The sequence below is a fragment of the Felis catus genome, chromosome D4, assembly GCF_018350175.1.
Source record: "Felis catus isolate Fca126 chromosome D4, F.catus_Fca126_mat1.0, whole genome shotgun sequence".
NCBI classification, from domain to species: Eukaryota; Metazoa; Chordata; class Mammalia; order Carnivora; family Felidae; genus Felis; species Felis catus.
Window position 1 is genome coordinate 1,959,105 of NC_058380.1, and position 22,340 is coordinate 1,981,444.

General features: G+C 39.6%; 1 protein-coding gene, 1 long non-coding RNA gene and 1 pseudogene across 20 annotated transcripts in view; 2 read left to right on the forward strand and 1 right to left on the reverse strand.

Moving 5' to 3' along the window:
• The window catches only part of ZNF169 (zinc finger protein 169), a 58,812-nt gene that overhangs the window by 21,922 nt on the left and 14,550 nt on the right, over positions 1-22,340 (forward strand). For 9 of the 19 annotated variants that reach the window (XM_045043862.1, XM_045043864.1, XM_045043866.1 and 6 more), the window contains 3 exons: positions 8,935-9,077; positions 21,024-21,150; positions 21,630-21,725. In XM_045043862.1, coding sequence (XP_044899797.1) covers positions 21,030-21,150; positions 21,630-21,725 — 217 coding nt within the window. In that variant the 5' untranslated portion in view covers positions 8,935-9,077; positions 21,024-21,029. The remainder of the gene's footprint in view (positions 1-8,934; positions 9,078-21,023; positions 21,151-21,629; positions 21,726-22,340) is intronic. The other 10 variants (XM_045043859.1, XM_006939021.3, XM_045043860.1 and 7 more) reach the window with 3 other exon arrangements.
• The window catches only part of LOC123381789, a 70,520-nt gene that overhangs the window by 8,675 nt on the left and 39,505 nt on the right, over positions 1-22,340 (reverse strand). The window lies entirely within an intron of this gene.
• On the forward strand, positions 17,284-20,249 carry LOC109493658 (annotated as a pseudogene).

Consider the following 22,340-nt stretch of genomic DNA (forward strand, 5'->3'; position numbering starts at 1 on the left):
TTTGCGCTGACAAACTGAGATCATGACCTGAGCCAAAGTCAGATGCTTAACTGACTAAGCCACCAGGTGCCCCACAGCCTCCATTCTTATAAGACTCCCATCTTATTTAAGGGTTTACCTATCATTGGAATTAAACTTTTTTTTTTTTGAAGACAAACTGCACTTTTATTCTTTCAGTGGTGAAAACCTAAATGAGAAAATTCCTCCTGACCATTAAATCTCTAATAAAACAACGCACAATAGACCTCTTCCCACAAGATAGCACATTACTATACAATGCAGAATGGCAGTGCTTTTCCTCATAATCCCTACTGTGCTACATATAAATTAGAATTTATATGGTAAAAGCAAGGTATTAATTCTATACATGATATTTTTAAGAAATTATAAATTAGTCATCATTCTTCAAATGGAATTAAACATTTAAAAGTTTCTTTCTACTGAGGTATAATTCACATCTGATAAATTTTGCCATTTTATTTTATTTATTTATTTTTTTAATTTTTTTTAACGTTTTATTTATTTTTGAGACAGGGAGAGACAGAGCATGAACAGGGGAGGGTCAGAGAGAGGGAGACACAAAATCTGAAACAGGCTCCAGGCTCTGAGCTGTCAGCACAGAGCCTGATGCGGGGCTCAAACTCACAGACCGCGAGATCATGACCTGAGCCGAAGTCGGCCGCTTAACCGACTGAGCCACCCAGGTGCCCCAAATTTTGCCATTTTAAAGTGTATAGTTCAGTAGTGCAACCCTTACTACTATCTAATTCCATAATATTTTCATAACCCCCAAAGAGATCTCACACCCATTAGGAGTCACTCTTCTCCCCTTCCCTGACCTCTGGCAAGTGCTAATCTATTTTCTATCTCTATAGATTTGATTATTCTGGTTATTTCGTATAAATGGAATCATATAATATGTAGTCTTTGTATCTGTTTTCTTTCACTTAGCATATTTTCAGGGTTCATCCATGTCATAGCCCGAGTCAGTAATATTTCATTCCTCTTCATGGTCAAGTAACATTCTATTGTATGGATATATGACATTTTGTTTTTTATTCATCAGTTGATAGACATCTCCTGTCACTGGAACTTAATATCTTTGGTCTATGGACATTTTTGATAGATTTTAATGATAAAATTGTATTAAAACTAGTGACTACCCCAGTGTCAGATCTTTAAAGATGAAGAAACCACTTACATTCACATTCAAATCTATGACTCGTTACAGGTTAAAAACATTCAGATTTTCACCATCCCATCCCACTATTTCTCAGTCATTGCAAATTTAACTTGTTCTTAATGTCTGAGAACCTGTTTCTGTGGGTAATTTTGTTCATGAAATGAATTTTAGGATTTCAGTTATTCTCAACACAAATGACCAAGTAAGATGACACGAGTATTTTAAGTTTTATGAGCTACAACTCTGTAAAAGAGTGTCTGTGTTCTTTTTTTGTTGGCTTTCAAAACCATCTGCAGGATACTAGAACACCTCTGCTTTCTATTCTACCACTAGCTACCTTTTCCCCCTGCCAGGTGCTTCTCACCCACATCGTGGGCTTTTTCCCTCTCTTCCTCTTCTCATGATATCTGTGTTCCTTACTTTCCTACATGCTTCATTTTAGATTCTCAGCCCTCTACTCTTTTCTTGATTATTCTGAATCTTACCTATCTTTCAAATTTTAATTTTTTAGAGATATAATTCACAGCCTAGAATTCATCCTGTGGATGAAATAATCAGATAGACTTCAAAGTCTCTATTTTAACTATGCTCAGTGTGGAACAGGAAAATGTAGTAATATCAATAAAATCCACTTCATGACAAAGGGAAAGAAGACCATTTCAGAATGATAATAAAAGAGTAGCTTCAGGAAGACATGACAATTATATATGTGTCTAATAACAAAGCTTTAAAATACTTGACAGAATTAAAGGGAGAAAAAGGCAATTATACCTTTAAAAAGAGATTTAACCCCTCTGAGCAACTGATAGGACAACTAGGTGAAAAGTCAGTAAAGACACAGGATTTAAAGAAAACTAGCAAATGCATCATCTTGATCAAAAATTATAGAACACTGTACCCTACAACTGCAGAATATACTTTTTCAAGTACATTTGGTATGCTCAGCAAGACAGACTTAGTGAATTTGAAGGGATTTAAAGAACACAGTGTATATTCTGTAACTCCAGTTGAATTATATTAGAGACCCATAAGATATCTAAGTAAATCTCAAATATTTAGAAACTGAACGACACATTCTTCACTAATCCTTACATCAAAGGAGAAATTGCAAAATGAAGAGAATATTTCAAATAGAATGATAGACATAGATCATTAAGTCTTGTGGGAGGCCAGTCTGGTGGCTCTGCCCCAGCAGCACTCTGGCAGTGCCCTCTACCACCCCTGGGATAGGATCTCTGTGCTAGCCTCAACCCTGGCATCCTGGATACCGCCAGAGGGATCAAGAGAGGACAGCCTGTTACTTTATTGGGCTTCCGTGTTCTCCCTCCGTCTGACTTTCTGCTTCTTCATGTTGAAGCTTATGGTCTCTGACTGATGGTGAGGTTATAAGGGTCAGCACCGAGGATGAACAAGGGGGGTTAGCAGTTGGAAAGTGACTAGAGCCAACACCTGCTTGCTTTCTCAGACATGGACAGAGGTGACTGTGTGGCCACAGTGCTAGATTGCCAGTTTGGCTGATGAGCCCCTTTGGATCTGCACTTCTTAGGTCTTCGACACTTTGGCCAGAAGGCAGGGCATCCTTTGCCTAATGCAAATGAGAACTTGAGGACAGAAACTTCACAGGCTCTGCCTTCAGTGGACTCATTATTCAAGTAGGAGAAGATTCATGTACACAACCTAAATCAAAACAGGCAGCTGTACTATAAAGACGGAGACACACAGTCTTTTTTGTGAAAGAAGAAATCTCAGATGATGGTTTCTTCTTGGCATTGAGGAACGGTCCTCAGGAACCCGGTGTGGAGACTGCTTGTGACACTGGCTCAGGTTAGATTTCTGCAAGTCTCTCCCCAAGGGGCTCTTGTGTTCCTGGCAAGCACCTATATTCCACAAGAGAAATTCCATGTGAGCAAGAGCCCAGGGAGGTGATGAGCATGTAAACAATGTCAGTCTAAATGCAGACCTTCCTACAGAGTGAGACTTCAGAAAGAAGAACTCACAGTGTCTCATTGTGGCAGAAGCTTCCTACTCAATTTTGAGCTTAGGCAGCATGAGGAAATCTATTCTGGAGAGAAACCTTTTGTGTGTGACAGTAAGTTCTTCATTCAAAGTTCAAAACTTCGTATCAGAGGATTCACACTGGAGAGAAATTTTACAAGTGTACCAAATGTTGAAAAAGCTTCAGTCAGAATTCGAATCTTCAGTATTAGAAATTTCATACTGGAGAGGAACCCTATGGATGCAACAAATGTAGGAACAGAAAGGATTCAAATCCAGCTTAAATCTCTTTCAGAATCAGTGCACCCCCCTGAGAAACCCTAGAAATTCTGGAAGGGTGAGGAAGCCTTTAGTTAGAGCTCATGCCTTGTTCTCACAGACTCCGGGGGGAAGCCTATGAGTGTATGGAGCGTGGAGGTACTTTATCTGTAGCTCACATCTGGCCCAACAACAAAGAATACTTCAGAGAGAAGCCTAACAGATGTGATAAATGTGGGAGGGGTTTCCACAATTTGGCCAGTGTCGCAGAACCTGAAGCATGGGGAAAAAGCCATAAAAATGCAGCATCTGTGGGGAGCGCTTCAGCCTGAGCTCTCACTGTCTCCACGACAGAACCCGCACGGGTGGGAAGCCCTACGGATGTGATAAATGTGTCAAAATGCAAACCTGATTCAGCATCAGAAAGTTTACACTGGAAAGAAACCCCACGCATTAGTCTGCTAGGGCTGCCATAAAAGAATACCACGCAGTAGGTGGCTTAAGCAACAGAAATCTTATTTTCTCACAGTTCTGTAGGCTGTAAAGTCCAAGATCAAGGTGCTGGCCAGTTTAGTTCCTAGTGAGGACTTTTCCTCGTTTGTAGATGGCTGCTTTTTTCACTGTTTGCTCACATGGTAGAGACAGAGAGCTAGAGTATCTCTTCCTCTTATGAGGTACCATTCCTGTTTGATCAGGGCCCCACCCTTAACCTTTGTTACTTCTTTACAAACACTGATATTGGAGTCAGTGCTTCAGTATATGAAATTTCAGTATATAATTCAGGCTATAACATTCCACCCCTGGAAACCCCCCCCCCCCCCTTCAATGTCCTTCTCACATGAAGATGAATTATTTTTAAAATTTATCTGAAGGGGTGGGAGGGAGAGGGGGGCGGGAGAGAATCTTAAGCAGGCTTCATGCTCAGTGTGGAGCCCAATGTGGGGCTTGACTGGGATCATGACCTGAGCTGAAATCAAGAGTTGGGCACTGAACCGACTGAGCCACCCAGGTGCCCCAGAAATACATTATTTCTTGCTAACAGCCTCCAAAGCCTTAACTAACCCAGCATCAGATTTAAAGTCCAAAGTTTCATCTAAATGTCATCCAAGTCAGATATAGGTCAGGCATGAATCTAGGTATCATTCATCCTACAGCAAAATCCCTCTCTTCTTGTGAGCTTGTGAAACTAGATAAGTTATACACTTCCAAAATAAAATGGTAGACAGACATAGGATACATACTCCCATTCCAAAATGGAGAAATGTGATGGGTCCCACCAAGTCTAAAACCTACCAAGGGAGAATGTATTAAATCTTAATGTTGATGAATAATCCTCCGTGGTTTGATGTTCTACCCTCCAGACCCACTGGGTTGAGTGTCCCTTTAGGTCAGATGGGTGACCCCACCTCTGTGGCTTTCTGAGAAGGCCCTGCCAAACTGAGGAGTGGTGGGCATCCTTGCCCCTGGGCCTGCTGTGGGATTGGCAGCTCTGACAACCTCTGAATTGCCTTCGGGGTCATTCTTTCCCCTTTTTGAAAGATAACGGGTGTCTGCAGCCTTGCTCATTCTGTCTTGTTTCCTCTGTTTAATCCCAGCTGGCAGTGTTTCTGCTGGTATAATTCCATCTCAATTCCTGGCTTCTAGGTGGCTGATTAAATTCATGGTTTACATCGATACTAATCTCTGTATCAAATTATTTTTCAGACGCACCTTCAGTGTTCTCTTCAGAACAAGTTTTCTCTCCCCTTCCCTCTCTCTCCCTCTTTTTGCAATGTGGATAAATGGAATTTTCCACATCTTCAGCTTGGGTTCCTTTTTGCTAAACAATTTTTTTCTTCAGCTCATGTTACGTCTCTTACATTTTACTGTAAGCAGTCAGGAGAAACCAAGTCATTTCTTCAACACTTGGCTCTGAAATCTCTTCAGCTAAAATATCCAGTCTCATTAATCACAAGGTCTACCTTATACAAAACACTGGAACATAGTTCAGTGAAGTTCTTTACTGCCTTATAACAAAAATCATATTTCCTGTGGTTTCCAGTAACCTGTACCTCCTTTCCATCTGAGACATCAGAATGGCCTTTAATGTCTATATTTTTGCCAGTATTATTTTCATGATTATTTGTGTATTCTCTAAAACGCAAGTGTTCTCTCCAGCTCTTTTCTCTCTGAGCTCTCATCAGAATCACCTTTAACTCCTGTTATTTCTATTAGCAGTCCCTTCATGTCAATCTTGTGTTCTTTTACTATGGGGCTCAGCAGTCTTCCAGCCTCTATCACACTCTTCCAAAGCTGCTTCCACAGTTTTAGGTATGTGTTAACAGCGGCTCCTTGCTCTCAATACCAAAATCTGTATTAGTTTGAGAAGTCTGCCTGAACAAGTACTATAAACTAGGTGGCTTAAATAACAAATTTATTATCCACAGTTTTTGAGGCTGGGAAGTCTAAAATCAAGGTGCTGGCTGATCGGTTCCTTGTGAGGTCTCTCTTCCTGGCTTGCAGACGGCTATCTTCTTGCTGTGTGTTCACATGCAGAGACAGAGAGATAGGGAGCTGTGGTCTCTTATGTACCAGCCCAACTGTACCAGAGTCCTACCTTTATGACTTCATTTAACCTGACTTCCTTGGAGGCTATTGTCTCCATTAGGGATTAAGGCTTCAACGTATCAATTTTAGAAGGACATAGTTCACTCCATAGCACCCGATAAATGTCATGAATGTGGAAAAGCCTTCAGTAAAAATTTATGACTTAACAATAGACAATCCATAAGTGAAAATACAGAGGGGTGAAGAGAACCCTGTAAATGCAGTCAGTGTGACTCTCTGGATTTGTTCAATGTCAGAATTGATAGAGGGAGAAAGCCAATAGCTACAAGTGACATAGAGGAAGCTTTTATGTGCTAAGCCCACATAGGGCTTAATTCCACATGAGAGTATTGACACCAGCAAGTGTAAGGGAGATTCTGAGGAAACTCAGTGATTGTGTATAGGATGGTGAGAATCATGTAAGTAGTCTCTGTTCCAGTTTGTTGAAACTATTCTGAGCCATCTACTAGGATATGGAAAGTGCCCTTCGAAACAGATCTCCTCCTTGAAAGTGACTTCAAAAAATTTTATTGATGTGCAATTCACATAACATAAAACTAACAATTTAAAAATGTTCAGGGGTGCCTGGGTGGCTCGGTTGAGCATCTGACTGTTAATTTTGGTTTGGGTCATGATCCCGGCGTTGTGGGATCAAGCCCTATGGCAGGCTCCATACTGGGCATGGAGCCTGCTTGGGATTCTCCCCCCACCTCACCTTTTCTCTCTCCCTCTGCTTCTCTCCCTGACTTACATGTGCACTCTCTAGAAAATAAAAATAAAAAAATTTCGTTACATGTACAATTCAGTGGCATTTAGGACACTCACAGTGTTGTGCAACCAAGGAGTCATTAAGCAATTACTCTTCATTTGCTCCTCTCCAGATACTGACAACCACTAACCTGCTTTGTGTCTCTATGGATTTAACTGTTGTGGATACTTTGTATAAACGGGATCATACAGTTAGAAACACTGTGACATCAAAATGTCAGAGTAAGGGAAGTAGGAGGTTCTGTGCCTGCCCCAAAGCAACTAATGAGCTGCTAAAATCTGCCAGAATTAACTTTTGTCGAACTTTGGAACCTAGTCAAAAGTTTGTGAAAATTTGGTGAAGCAGCTCTTAATTTATGGCAGGAGAGTGCTACAGCATTTTAAACTACCTGCACTGTTTAAATATACACAAAAAGCTAAAGGAAACCATGAACACTGAACTAAAAGAACTAGGTGAACAATGTTTGAACAGATAGAGAAATTATAAAAAGCCATACAGAACTTTTGGAGCTGCAAAGTACAAAAACTGAAGAGAAAAATTTGTTAGGGGGTTTAACAGCTTATTTAAATAGGCAAAATAGAGACACTGACTTGCAAATAGTTCAACTGAGATTATGTACTCCAAGGAGCAGAAAGAAAATAATGAAAAATGCACAGAACTTGAGAGACCTGTGAGACACCAACAGATGTACTTGCATACGCTTGCAGAGGGAAAGGACAGGGAAAGTTTTCAGGAATCATGTCCAGAAATTCCCCAAATTTGATTTAAAAAAAAAAAAAACCCAATCCATAAATATATACATCCAAGAAGCTTAGTAAACTCCAAGCATGATAAACTCCATAAAATCCATACCCAGACACATTATAGTCAAATTCTCAAAACCCATACACACAGAATTTTGAAAGCAGCAAGAAGTTATTTGTTACCTACAAGGGATCCTCAATAAGATCTGATTTCTCATCAGAAACCATGGAGACCACCAGTAAGTGGGATGACATATTTAAGGTCTTGGAAGAAAGACTGTCAGCTAAGATTTTTTTTTAAAAAATTTTTTAACATTTATTCATTATTGAGAGACAGAGAGCACAAGGGGGGTAGGGACAGAGAGAGAGGGAGACATAGAATCTGAAGCAGGCTCCAGGCTCCGAGCTGTCAGCACAGAGCCTGACGCGGGGCTCGAACCCACAAACCGCGAGATCATGACCTGAGCTGAAGTTGGACGCTTAGCTGACTGAGCCACCCAGGCGTCCCAGCTAAGATTTCTATATCCAGCAAAATATCCTTCAAGAATGAGGGAGAAATTAGGAGGTTTGCAGACTTAAAAAAATGAAAACAAAAAACAAAACCTGAGAGAGCTCATTAACAGTAGACCTGCTCTACAAAAAATGCTTCAGGGGGCACCTGGGTGGCTCAGCTGGTTGAGCGTCCAACTTTGGCTCAGGTCATGATCTCACAGCTTGTGGGTTCAAGCCCCGCATCAGGCTCTGCTGACAGCTCAGAGCCTGGAGCCTGCTTTGGATTCTGTGCCTCTTCTCTCTCTGACCCTAACCCACTAGCATTCTGTCTCTGTCTCTCTCAAAAATAAACAAATATTAAAAAAAATTAAAAACAAAAAATGCTTCAGGATGAAATGAAAGGACACGGCAGTAGTTCTAAACCATAAGAAAGAAAAGTGAACGCTAGAAAAGGTAACGTCATAGGCAAATGTAAAAGGCACTATTGCAGGCGCCTGGGTGGGTCAGTGAGTTAATAAGTATCCAACCTTTGGCTCAAGTCATGATCTCACAGTTCATGAGTTTGAGCCCTGCATCAGGTTCTCTGCTGTCAGTGTGGAGCCTGCTTCAGATCCTTTGTCCCCCTCTTTCTGCCCCTCCTCCGCTTGTGCACACACCCTCTCTAAAAAATAAACATTAAAAAAAGCCAATATTGTACTTTTTATTGGTTTGTAACTTCTGCTTTTCCTGTATGATTTAAGGCAAACAGACAAGAAAATTATAAATCTATGTCAATGGTTATAGTGTATAACAATGCAATTTGTGACAATTACAAAAGTAGGAGAGGGATTAAAAAGTATAGAAACAGTATATACTACTGAAACTAAGTGGATTTTTACAAGTTTACTATGTTAATTTTAATCCACAAGGTAAACACTAAGAAAATACTAAAAGAAAAACTGAAAAGAGAAGAAAGAAATAAGTGTGACACTACAAAAAAAATCAGTAAATATAAAAAAAGGCAAGAATGGAGGAACAAAAGACACAGACAACAAACAACTAAATGGTATAAGTAAGTACTTTTCAGTATTCATATTAAATGCAAATGGAATAAACTTCCCAATTAAAAGGTCCAGATTAGTAGACTGGATTAAGAAACCAAGATCTATGTATATGCTTCCTACAAGAGAGTTACTATAAAGAATGAGGTTGAAAGTAAAAGGATGGAAAAAAAATATTGCAAAAGATTTTGTATTCCATACAAGAAAAAAAAAGGCTGTATTATGAGACAAACTAGATTTTAAATCAAAAGAAGGTTAATGAAAACAGACTCCTGGATCAATGGAATAGAGAGCCCAGAAATAAACCCATGCATATACGGTCAATCTGTGATAAAGGAGGCAAGATTATACAGTGTGAAAAAGTCTCTTCAGTAAATAGTGTTGAAAACACTGGGCAGCTACATGCGTAGAAATGAAACTGGACTGCTATCTTACACTATATACAAAAACCAAGTCAAAATGAATTAAGGACTTGAATGTAAGACCCAAAACCATAAAACATAAAAAAGGAAATGTGAGCAGTAAGCTTTTTGACATTGGTTTTCGCAATATTTTTTTGAACCATTCTCCTCAGGCAAGGGCAGCAAGAGCTAAAATTAAAGGATGGGATTATGACAAACTGAAAAGCTTCTGCACAGCAAAGGAAACCATCAACAAAATGAAAAGGCAATCTACTGAATAGGAAAAGATATTTACAAATCCTACATCCTAGAAGTGGTTAATAACCAAAAAATATAAAGAGTGTATACACCTTAGTACTCAAAAAACAAACGGGTGCCTGGGTGGCTCAGTTAGTTGAGTGTCTGACTCTTGATTTTGGCTCAGGTCATGATTCCAGGATTGAGCCCTGCATCAGGCTCCATGCTAAGTGTGGAGCCTGCTTAAGATTCTCAGTCTCTCCTGCCCCTCTCCCTCGCTTGCGTGCTCGCTCTCAAATAAAACAAACAAAAAAACAAACAGCCTGATTCAAAATGGGCAGAGGACTTGAATAGACATTTTTTCAAAGAAGACATACCGATGGCCAATAGACATCTGGAAACATGTTCAGCATCTGTAATCATCATGGAAATGCAAATCAAAACCATAATGAGATACTACATCACACCAGTCTTAACTGGCTTTTATCAAAAAGACAATAACAAATGTTGGTAAGGATGTGGAGAAAAGGGAACCCTCATGCACTGTTGGTGGGAATAAAAACTGGTGCAGCCACTGTGGAAAATAGTATGGAGACTCCTCAAAAATGTAAAAATAGAACTACTGTATGATCCATCAATTCCTCTTCTAGGTATTTATCCATATAAGACAAAAACACCCATTCAAAGGGATATATGCATCACCATGATTTATAAAAGCCAAGATACAGAAGCAACTTAAGTGCCCAACAACAGATGAGTGGATAAAGAAGTTGTTGACTCACACATTCGGGAATATTACTTAGCCATAAAAGAAGAATGAGCTTGCTGTCTGTGGCAACATGAATGGACCTAGAGGTATTATGCCAAGTGAAATAAGTTAGAGAAAGACTAATACTGTACAATTTCACTTATATGTGGAGTCTAAAAAATACACCAAAATGGAAACAGGCTCACAGATAGACAAAACTATTGGTCACCAGAGTGAGGAGGGATTGAGAGTAGGCCAAAAAGGAGAAGGGGATTAAGAAGTTTCTAATTATAAATAATTAATGAGGATACAATGTATAGCAGAGGGAAACACTATGATATACACCAGAAACTAATGGGAAATTGTATGTCAATTATACTTCAATTTAAAAAGAAAGTTACAAAAGATTAAGAAGGATATCATATGTTGATAAAAGGTTCACTATGAAGAGAGGATATAACGATTATATAACTACCTGATAGTACAGTCCCAAAATATACGGAGTAAAAATGGGCAGAATTGAAGAGAAAACTAGTTCTACAATAATGGGTGTAGTTCAATAACCAACTTTCTATAACAGAGCAGCCAGACAGGAGGATCAAAGGCAATATACAACTTGAACTGCACTAATACACACACACACACACACACACACACACACACACACACACACACCATCTATCCAACAACAGCAAAATATATATTTCACTTAATTGTACCTGAAAGGATAGGTCATTAGGCCACAAGGTAAGTCTTAATGAATTTGAAATTACTGAAATCATGCAAAGTAACTTCTGATCACAGTGGAATGAAACTAGAAATGAACAGCAGAAAGAACTCTGGAAAATTCACAGATATGTGGAAATTGAATAGCACACTCAAACCTTTGTATCAAAGAAGAAAAATCACAAGAGAAAGTAGAAAATACACTGAGACAATGGAAGTGAAAACTTGACATACTAAAACTTAAGGAATGCAGAAAAAGCAATGCATAGAGGGAATTTTATAGCTGTAGATGCATCATGTAAACAGTAAATCTCAAATCTGCAACCTAATTATACAATTTAAGAAGAGCAAACTAAACCCAAACTAGAAGAAGGAAGCAAATAATAAAAGAGGAAAGATGAGATAAAATAGAGAACAGAAAAATGATAGAGAAAGCAACAAATCTTAAAGCTGGTTCCTGAAAAAGATAAAATTGACAAACCTTTATCTAGACTAACCAAACCCCCCAAGCTACTGAAATCAGAAATGAAACTGGAGACATTACTGTTAATTTTTTTAAGAAGTATTACAAGTAAATACTTACACAAGGGAATAGCTGTATGCCAATAAATTGGCTACCCAAGGTGAAATGGATACATTTCTAGAAATGCACCATCTATCCAAACCTCAGGAGAGAACAGAAATTCTGAGAAGACCTAGAAATAGTGAAGATATTAAATCAATAATAATAAAAAACCTCCCAACAGAGAAAAGCTCACAACCAAGTAAAGATGGCTTTACTTGTTAACTCTACCAAACATATAAAGAAGAATTAACAAAATCTTTCTCCAACTATTCCAAAATATTGAAGAGGACACTTCCTAACTCATTCTATGAGGACAACATTACTCTGATACCAGAAGTCTTAGACAAAGACACTATGAGAAAAGAAAACTACAGGCTAATATCTCTTATGAGCAATTGCAAAAATCCTCGCCAAAATATGCACAAAGCTAATTCAGCAGCGTATTAAAAGTATTGTACCTCTGGGGCGCCTGGGTGGCTCAGTTGGTTGGGCATCTGACTTCAGCTGGTCCGTGAGTTCAAGCCCTGCGTCGGGCTCTGTGCTGACAGCTCAGAGCCTGGAGCCTGTTTCACATTCTGTGTCTCCCTCTCTCTCTGACCTTCCCCCATTCATGCTCTGTCTCCCTCTGTCTCAAAAATGAATAAACGTTAAAAAAAAAAAAGTATTGTACCTCTTGAGCAAGTGAGGTTTACTCCCAGAATGCAAGAATATTTCAACCTGTTAAAATCAACTCTGTAGGGGCGCCTGGGTGGCTCAGTCGGTTCAGCGTCCAACTTTGGCTCAGGTCATGATCTCACGGTCCGTGAGTTCGAGCCCCGCGTCAGGCTCTGTGCTGACAGCTCAGAGCCTGGAGCCTGCTTCGGATTCTGTGTCTCCTTCTCTCTTTGACCCTCCCTCGTTCATGCTCTGTCTCTGCCTCAAAAATAAATAAACATTAAAAAAAATAAAAAAAAAATCAATTCTGTAATACATCACATTAAGAGAATGTATGATAAAAGCCACATGATCTCAACTGAGGCACAAAAAGCGAATGACAAAACTGAACATACTTTCACAAAAAAAAAACATTCAGTAAACTGGGAATAGAAGGGAACTTCCTCAACATGATTAAGGCCACATATGAAAAATTCACACTGACATCATATTTACTGATGAAAGACTGAATGCCTTTTTTTCTGAAGAACATGAATGAGATAAGGATGCCAGCTTTTGCCACTTCTGTTCAACACAGTACTGACAGTTCTAGCCTGAATGATTACACAGAAAAAAGAAAAGCCATCTATATTGTAAAAGAAGTAAAATGATATCTTCACTGGAGCCACTCTCTCATATCCATAAAACATTAGAATCCATACACATGAAAAAAATGTCCGAGCTAATAAATGAATTTAGCAGAGTTGCAGGATACAAAATCAACATGCAAAAAGTCAGTTTTATTTCCGTATGCTTTCAATGAACTATCCGAACAGGAAGTATATATTTTTTAAGTTCCAATAAAAATTCCAAAGAATACATTCTAATAAAATTCCAATTTATAGCAGAATCCAAAAGGATAAAGTACTCAGCAATAAATGTAACCAAGGAGGCAAAAGACTTGTTCACTGACACCCAAAGAATATGGCTGAAATTAAAGAAAACCAAAGTATATGAGAAGACTTCCCATACTTATGGACTGGGAGACTTAATATTGCTAAGATGACAGTACTACCCAAAGTGATCTATAGATTCAAAGCAATCCCCATCAAAATTCCATTTGTGTGTGTGGTTATTTTTACAAAAATAGAAAAAACTATCCTAAAATTCATTTGGAATATCACAAGACCCTTGAGTCTTGCAAAGCAAAAAGTATGGAGGAACCACACTGTCTGATTTCAGTACTCTGTACCAAGCTACAAACAGTGGCAAAATGAGTTTGCTACTGACATGAGGATAAACATATAGATCAATGGGAACAGAACTGAGCCTGAGGAAAAACCCTCACATATATGGTCAATTGATTTTTGACAAGGGTACCAAGTCCATACAATTGGAAAAGGACAGTCTGTACAAATGGTGCTTGGACAACTGGATACCTATGCTAAAAGAACACAAGATAAATGAAAAATTAGAAAGTCTCTGAAGAAGTAGATATAATGAATACATATGTGGAGATTTCAGAACTGAAAAATACATACCTGAAAGAAAATGGTTAGTAGATGGCTTAGTAGCACATTAGAGGTAACAAATCACTGAACTGGAACACAGAACAATAGAAATTATACTGGGAAAAAAAGTTATGAAGAGAGCCTCAAAAACTATGGGAGTATGACAAAATAACATTTGTGTCACTGTAGTTCTGGAAGTAGTAAAGGTGGGCAGTATTAGAAGAGCTAATGGCTTAAAACTTCCCAAATTTGGCAAGAGATGGAAACCTAAAGATTCAAAGAGCTTGAATGTATGTTAAACACGATAAGCCCACTGAAATCCATGTCAAATCACATTACAATTTATCTCCATAACCTAAAAATGAAGAAAACATCTTGAAAGTGGCCAGTGAAAAACAACACATTTTCTTATAGGGAAAACTATTGGAATGGTAGTGGATGTCTTACCAGAAACCACAGAGGTTAGCTGCAAGGGGTGTGATGTTCTTCAGGTGCTGAGAGAAATTGTCAACCCCAAATCCTGTACCAAATGACAATATCTTTCAGGAATTGAAGGGAAACTCAGGACATTCTCAAATGGAGGGAAACTGAGAATTTGTCCCTAGGAGAGCGGATAGAGGCAATTTTATAAGCAAAAAGGAAACAATAAGAGAGGGAACCTTGGAACATCTGTGTGCAGTAAGGAGTTAACATAATAGGCCTGAGACTGCTATTGTTAGGAAATCCTGCTTGCAAGATTATCCTTTGGCTGGCATTGGGATCTTGCATTTCTAGAGGGTTGGCACCATTCCCAGAACTGATAAGAATGGCTCACTGTGCCTAAAACTATGCAAACTGTAGGGTTATGTTGAATGTGCCTGTGTGACTAGCCCCCACTAAAAAAGTTGGGCACTGAGCCTTTAATGAGCTTCCTCATTAGATACCACTTAACACATGTTGTCACAGTCATTGGTGGAGGATTTAAGTGGGTCATGTGTGACTCCACTGGGAGAGGATTTTTGGAAGCTTGTTCCTGGTTTCCTTTGGACTTTGTCTCTTGTATGGTTTCCCTTTGCTGATTTTGCTTTGTATCCCTTTGTTATAATTATAGCCAAGTGTGCAACCATGTGAGTCTTGTGAGTCCTAGTGAACATCAAACCTGGGGGTGGTCTTGGGAACCCCTGACACAATCAGGAAGAAAGAAAACACAGGAAAAATATGGGTAAATATAGTAGGCACTCCTCTTACACATGAATTTTCTGAACTAATTTTGATGGTTGAAGCAAAAATTATTACACATTCTGCTATGATTCTAAATATATAGAGAGGAAACACTTAAAATTACAGTAAGGGCAAAAGGATGTAATGGGAGATAAAGCTTCTATATTTCATTCAAACTTGTAAAATGAAGATACCAGTAGACTGATTAGTTATGCATATGTAATGGAGCTCCCAGAGTAACCACTAAAAATGCTATATACAAAGAGATACACAGAAAGCGCTGGATATTTCAAAATAGAATTCTAAAAAGGAAAAAGAAAAAGGTCCAAATAACCCAAAGGAAGTCAGTAAAAAGAAAACCAAGCAAAAAGAACAAACAAAATGGTCTAAATACACCAACCAAAAGAGAGAAATTGGCATAACAGAGTAAGAAAAAAAGAAGCCATAGTAAACCCAATGTGCTGCCTAAATGAAACTTCAAATATTATAGCTTAGGCAAGTTAAAAGGATAAAAAGAAACATGCAAACACTAATCAAAGGAAAGGAGTGGCTATACTAAATCAGTAAGGTAGACTTCTGAGCAAGGAAAGTTACCAGACACAGAGGGTGATCAATTACAGGAAGACAGTGATCCTGAATGTGTGTGTCTCACATACAGTTTCACAACATGTGAAGAGGAAACCCAAAGAAGAAATAAGACAAATCAACAAGTGGAAACTTCAATACCCTTCTCTCAGTGGTGGAAAATCTAAACCCCAAATCAGGAAGAGCTTGTCAACACCATCAACCAATAGAATCTAATCTTTACAGAACATTTCACCCCAAATAACAGAATATTCTTTTCAAATGCTCACAAAAACATATACCAAGATAAGCATATCCTGGGCCATAAAACATAAGAAATTTGTTTATCTTAACAAATGGAAAGAATTGATACCACACAAGGTATGTTCTCTGACCATAATGGGGAATCAAACATGAAGTCAGAGAAAGTTGACACAAAAGTCTCTAAACACTTAGAAAATATTTAAACTACACACTTCCAAGTAATCCATGCATCAAAAATGAAGTTTTAAGGGGAAATAAAACATTCTCCATGAAAAGAGAATGGAAAGGAAAATACAATGTCAAAGTATGTGGAGTACAACTAAAGCAGTCCTGAGTGGAAAACCTGTAGCAGTGGATGTGTATGTTACCAAAGAGGAAAAGTCTCTAACCAATAAGCTTCTATCTCAGGAACCTAGAAAAATAAAAGCTAAATAAACTCAAGAAACACATAGAAGGAAATAATAGTGATAAAGGCAGAAGTCAGTGAAGTTGAAAAAAACAGAGAAAGAGCTGTTCTTTTGAAAATAATAACATTGAAACAACCTCTAGCAAGACTAAGAAAAACGAGACTAGACACAAATTACTACATCAAGAATGAAAAAAGGGTATCTCTACATACTCTGAAGCCATCAAAAGAATACCAGCCTACAAATTTCACAACTTACATGAAATGAACTGCTTCCTTGAAAAACACAAACTACTGAAAATTTCCCAATATGGAATAATTTGAACAGCTCTATAGCTATTACGGAAGTTCAATTTGCAATCTAAAAATTACTACAAATGAAATGTATAGGCCCACATGTTTTCACTGTGGAATTCTGCCAAATCTTTAAAGACTTAGTTGCCAGTGCTGCATGATTTCTTCCAGAAAATAGAAGAGGAAGAAACAAACCCTTCCCAATTCACTCTGTGAAGCAGGTATTATGTTAATACCAAAATAATTATACACTATTACCAAGTACAGTTTACTTTAGGCATGCAAGACTAGTTCCATATTTGAAACTTAGTGTAATCCACCATTTTAACAGACTAAAAAAGAAAAACCACATGATTATATCAGTTGATGCAGTAAAATCAATTATTTGTCAGAATTCAATAACCACTGTGGGGAAAAAAAAATCTTAGAACAAAAGGAATGCAGGTGAACTCCTCTACTTGAGTAGGAACATCTACAAAAAAATATATATCTAACATTTTTTATTGCATATATATATATATATAAACATACATGTCTACTGCTATATATATATTTATTTGTAATAATAGATAACTATATATATAAAACAATTTACTGTTTTAACCATTTCACAAATTTATTTTAGGGGGTCAGAGGGAGAAAGAGGGCATTAAGCAGGCTCCACGCTCAGTGTGGAGCCCAACATGGGCTTTTATCCCATGACCCTGGGATCATGACCTGAGCCAAAATCAAGAGTCAGACACTCAACCAAGCCATCTAGGTGCCCCTTAACCATTTTTAAATGCCCGGTTCAGTGGTGTTAAGTACATGCACACTGTTGTGAAACCATTCCCATTCTCCATCTCCAGCACTGTTTCATCTTCCCAAGCTAAAACTGTGTCCATTAAACGTGGACTCCTTCCTCATTCCCCACTCCTCCCAGCTCTTGGTAACCTCTGTTTTACTTTATGGACTTGCCCATTCTCGGTTACCTGCTTTAAGTGGAATCAAACATTTTTTGTCCTTCTTAGACTGGCATATTTCACTTAACGTTTTCAACGCTAATCCTTGGTGTTGAATGTATCAGAATTTCCTTTGTTTCTAAGGCTCAACATATGCCATTGTATGCATACACCACATTTTATGTTGATGGCCATTTGAGCTATTGTGAATAATGCCATTATGTTAGGGACTTTGCTGTACAAGTATATAGGGGTAGATAGCTAGGAGTGGAATTGCTGAATCGCAGGGTCAGTGGTATGTTTAACATTTTGAGGAACTGCTGGACTCTTCCACAAAAACCACACCATTTTACATTTCCCATCAGAAATGCATAAATGTCTCCACAATGCCAGAACGTGTTCTCTCCCTTTTCTTTGGTAGTAGCCATCATAGAGGGTATGGCGTGGCATCTTATCTTAACGCTGTGAGACATAATGCTTTTCTCCTCAAGAATAAGGCAAAGATGTCTGCTCTCACCACTTTCATTGTGCTACAAGTTCTGCAATAAAGCAAGAGGAAACAGATCATTGACTGCTCTCCAGGTAGCTGTTTCCTTCGCAAGCCAGGCCAGGCCCATAATGAAGCAACTATGTCTAAGGGATCTGCAGTTGGCATTGGTCTTGGCACCACCTACTCTTGTGTGGGTGCCTTCTAGCACAGGAAAGTGGAAATAATTGCCAACGATCAGGGAAACCGAACCACCCCAAGTTACGTAGCCTTTACTGATACTGAACGATTGATCGGTGATGCTGCAAAGAATCAAGTTGCAATGAACCCCACCAACACAGTTTTTGATGCCAAACGCCTGATTGGGTGTGGATTTGACGATGCTGTTGTCCAATCTGATATGAAGCACTGGCCCCTCATGGTGGTGAATGATGCTGGCAGGCCCAAGGTCCAAGTAGAATACAAGGGAGAGACCAAAAGTTTCTATCCAGAGGAGGTGTCTTCTATGGTTTTGACAAAGATAAAGGAAATCGCAGAGGCTTACCTTGGGAAGACCGTTACCAATGCTATAGTCACAGTACCTGCCTATTTTAACAATGCTCAGCGTCAGGCTACCAAAGATGCTGGAACTATTGCTGGTCTTAATGTACTTTGAATCATCAAAGTACAGCAGCCAACTGCTGCTGCTATTGCTTATGGCTTAGAGAAAAAGGTTGGAGCCAAAAGGAATGTGCTGATCTTTGACTTGGGAGGTGGCACTTTTGATGTGTCAATCCTCACTATCGAAGATGGGATCTTTGAGGTCAAAGCTGCTGGAGACACCCACTTAGGTGGAGAAGACTTTGACAACCGAATGGTAAACCATTTTATTGCAGAGTTCAAGCGCAAACATAAGAAGGACATCAGTGAGAACAAGAAGGCAGTCCGTCGCCTCTGTACCTCTTGCAAGCATGCCAAGCATACACTTTCTTCCAGCACCTAGGCCAGTATTGAGATTGGTTCTCTATATGAAGGAATCAACTTCTATACCTCTATTACTCGTGCCCGGTTTGAAGAATTAAATACTGACCTGTTCTGTGGCACCCTGGACCCTGTAGAGAAAGCTCTTCAGGATGCCAAGCTAGACAAGTCTCAGATCCATGATATTGTCTTGGTGGGTGGTTCTACACGTATCCCCAAGATTTAGAAACTTCTACAAGACTTTTTCAATGGGAAGGAACTGAGTAAGAGCATCAACCCTGATGAAGCTGTCGCTTACGGTGCAGCTGTCCAGGCAGCCATCCTTCCTGGAGACAAATCTGAAAATGCTCAAGATTTGCTGCTGTTGGAGGTCACTCCCCTTTCTCTTGGCATTGAAACTGCTGGTGGAGTCATGACTGTTCTCATCAAGCACAATTCTACCATTCCTACTAAACAGACCCAAACCTTCACTACCTACTCTGACAACCAGCCTGGTGTACTCATTCAGGTTTATGAAGGTGAGCGTGCCATGACCAAGGATAACAACCTATTTGGCAAGTTTGAACCCACAGGCATACATTCTGCCCCCGCATGGCGTTCCTCAGATTGAGGTCACCTTTGATATTGATGCTAATGGCATTCTCAATGTCTCTGCTGTGGATAAGAGGACAGGAAAAGAGAATAAGATCACCATCACAAACAACAAAGGTCGCTTGAGCAAGGAAGACATTGAGCTCATGGTCCAGGAAGCTGAGAAGTACAAAGCTGAAGATGAGAAGCAGGGAGACAAGGTGTCCTCCAAGAATTCACTTGAATCTTACGCATTCAACATGAAAGCAACTGTTGAAGATGAAAAGCTTCAGGGTAAAATCAATAATGAGGACAAACAGAAGATTCTGGATAAGTGTAATGAAATCAACTGGCTGGATAAGAACCAGACTGCAGAAAAGGAAGAATTTGAACATCAGCAGAAAGAGCTGGAGAAGGTCTGCAATTCCATCATTACAAAGCTGTACCAGAGTGCAGGAGGCATGCCTGGAGGCTTCCCTGGTGGTGGGGCTGCCCCCTCTGGTGGTGCCTTCTCTGCGCCCACCATTGAAGAGGTTGATTAAGCCAACCTGAGAATAGGTTTAGCATTGTTTCACACAAAACATTTGAAGGACCCAAATTTGTAGCAAATTCCATGGCAGTGAGGTTGAGCTGCTATAGTTAATAAACTGGGCATTCTTGATACTTGAATATGGAATACGTGCACAAGGAAAGGAAATACAACATTACACTTTATAAGCACTGTATTGTTAAGTAGAAAATGCAATGTCTTAAAACTGTATTTAAAATTGGCACCAAAAAAATAGAGGAAATAAAATGCATATAGATTATAGATTATAAAGGAAGAAATAATGCCATGCTTGTCTATGTAGAAAATCTAAAGGAATCTAGGAGGAAAAAAAAATCCTAGAACTAAGTGAGTTGAGCCAGGCTGTAGGATTTAAGATAAAGATAGAAACAATTGTATTTTTGTATCCTAGCAATGAACATAGTGTCACTGAAATTAAAAATACCATTAAAATCACTTAAAGAGATTCTAAGGTGTCAATCTAACAAAACATGGATTTGTATGCTGAAAATCACAAAATGCTGATGGAAGAAATCAGAAGACAATAAATGGAGAGACATACCACATTTGTGGATTTGAACAGTCAACAGAGTAAAAAGAATAATAAGGTGGGAGGAATCATTCTACCTGATTTCAAGACCTACTATATAGCAGCATCATAGACATTAGATCAAGAGAAGAAAAGAGAGGACCCCCTAACTAGACCCATGAGCAATGTGAGAAGGGGATTAATAGTCTTGAACACACGGCACTAGATTTTGGGTTAAAAGCAGGGGCTTTGAATCTCACCTGGGGCCCCACACCAGCCTTTCTTCCTGCCTTGGCCCTAGTTAGTGGCTTAGCTTAGGTTGACTAGTGCATGTGGTTTGCTTCTGGGTGAGCAGGAATGTGTTTGTGTTACAGACATTAATGGCCTTCAGAGATGTGGCTGTGGCCTTCACCCAGAAGGAGTGGAGGCTACTGAGTCCTGCTCAGAGGACCCTGTATCGGGATGTAATGCTGGAGAACTACAGCCACTTGGTGTCGCTGGGTAAGGATGTCTTGTCTCAGGTCTCAGACTGCCTGTGAACATCTTAAGATTTTATGTAGTAGCCATGATACTTTTGGGTCAAAAAGAAAAACAATATTTTCCCTATATCCCTAGAGAGTGTTTGGATTCTGCAGAGCTGAAATAGTGAAGGTGTGTGTGTGGCGGGGTGGGGGTGGGGGTGAAGCTATGTGACACTGAATTGCCAGGACTCTTCTAAGGCTGGGCCCTTCCTCCAAAGTGATCTTGCCTCAAATTTGGGAATACTGGTATTCAGTTAACCACAGGGGAGACTTTAGATCCGGGACTCCCCCTCCCCTTAGTCATCCTTTCTCAGCACTCAGAGAGCCTTTGCACACTGCCACTGCCCCCCCCCCCCCCCAGCTTTCTGGGTTATTGCATTCCCCTGCTGACTCTGAGTTCTGCCATAGCCTCTTAAACCACTAACCCAGGGTCACCTTGGTTTCTTTCCCTGTGAGTAGGAATTGCCTTTTCCAAACCCAAACTCATCACCCAGCTGGAGCAAGGGGATGAGCCCTGGAGAGAGGAGAGCGAATGTCTTCTGGACCTTTGTCCAGGTGAGTGGGAAGCATGGGCTGGTGAGGAGACCAGGCAGTGAGGTGCTTAGCAGATGAGGAAGGAGTGCTTATGAACTCCTGGGGAGGGCTCTTCTTTGGGCCCCCCTTCCATGATATCCTGCTTACCCAGAGAGGGCTTCCCTGGCCGTCCTCCCCTCCCCTATGCAGGCTCATTCTGTTCATGTGGTGTCTCTTCCAGCACCTTTTCCAGTTCTAGGATCTCCTTGTTCTTGGGCTTTTGTTGGTTGGCGTGATATTCTGCATAGCACTTGCCTTCTGAGACTAAGTCTGCTGTCTCTGGGAGACACTATCTAGTTTTTTTTCATAACATGTGAATTTCTTAGTGCATTGGTTTTACTCCATAAATTCCCATAAGCTTGCTTCTTTTATGATGGATTATTTAAGATTACAACAGGGTGTGTAGAATTATATGAGTGCCTGTGTGCCTTCCCTGCAGCCTAAGAAATAGATGTTAGAACACCAGTTAACAGCCCCCACACCTTCCCTGTTGTGTCCTGCTCTTCCACCCCAGCCAAGAATCCAGTTTGTGCATTAGCATTCTCATGTGCCCTTTTTCTTTTTCCCCATTCGATGGGTCCTTCAACCATATAGTGT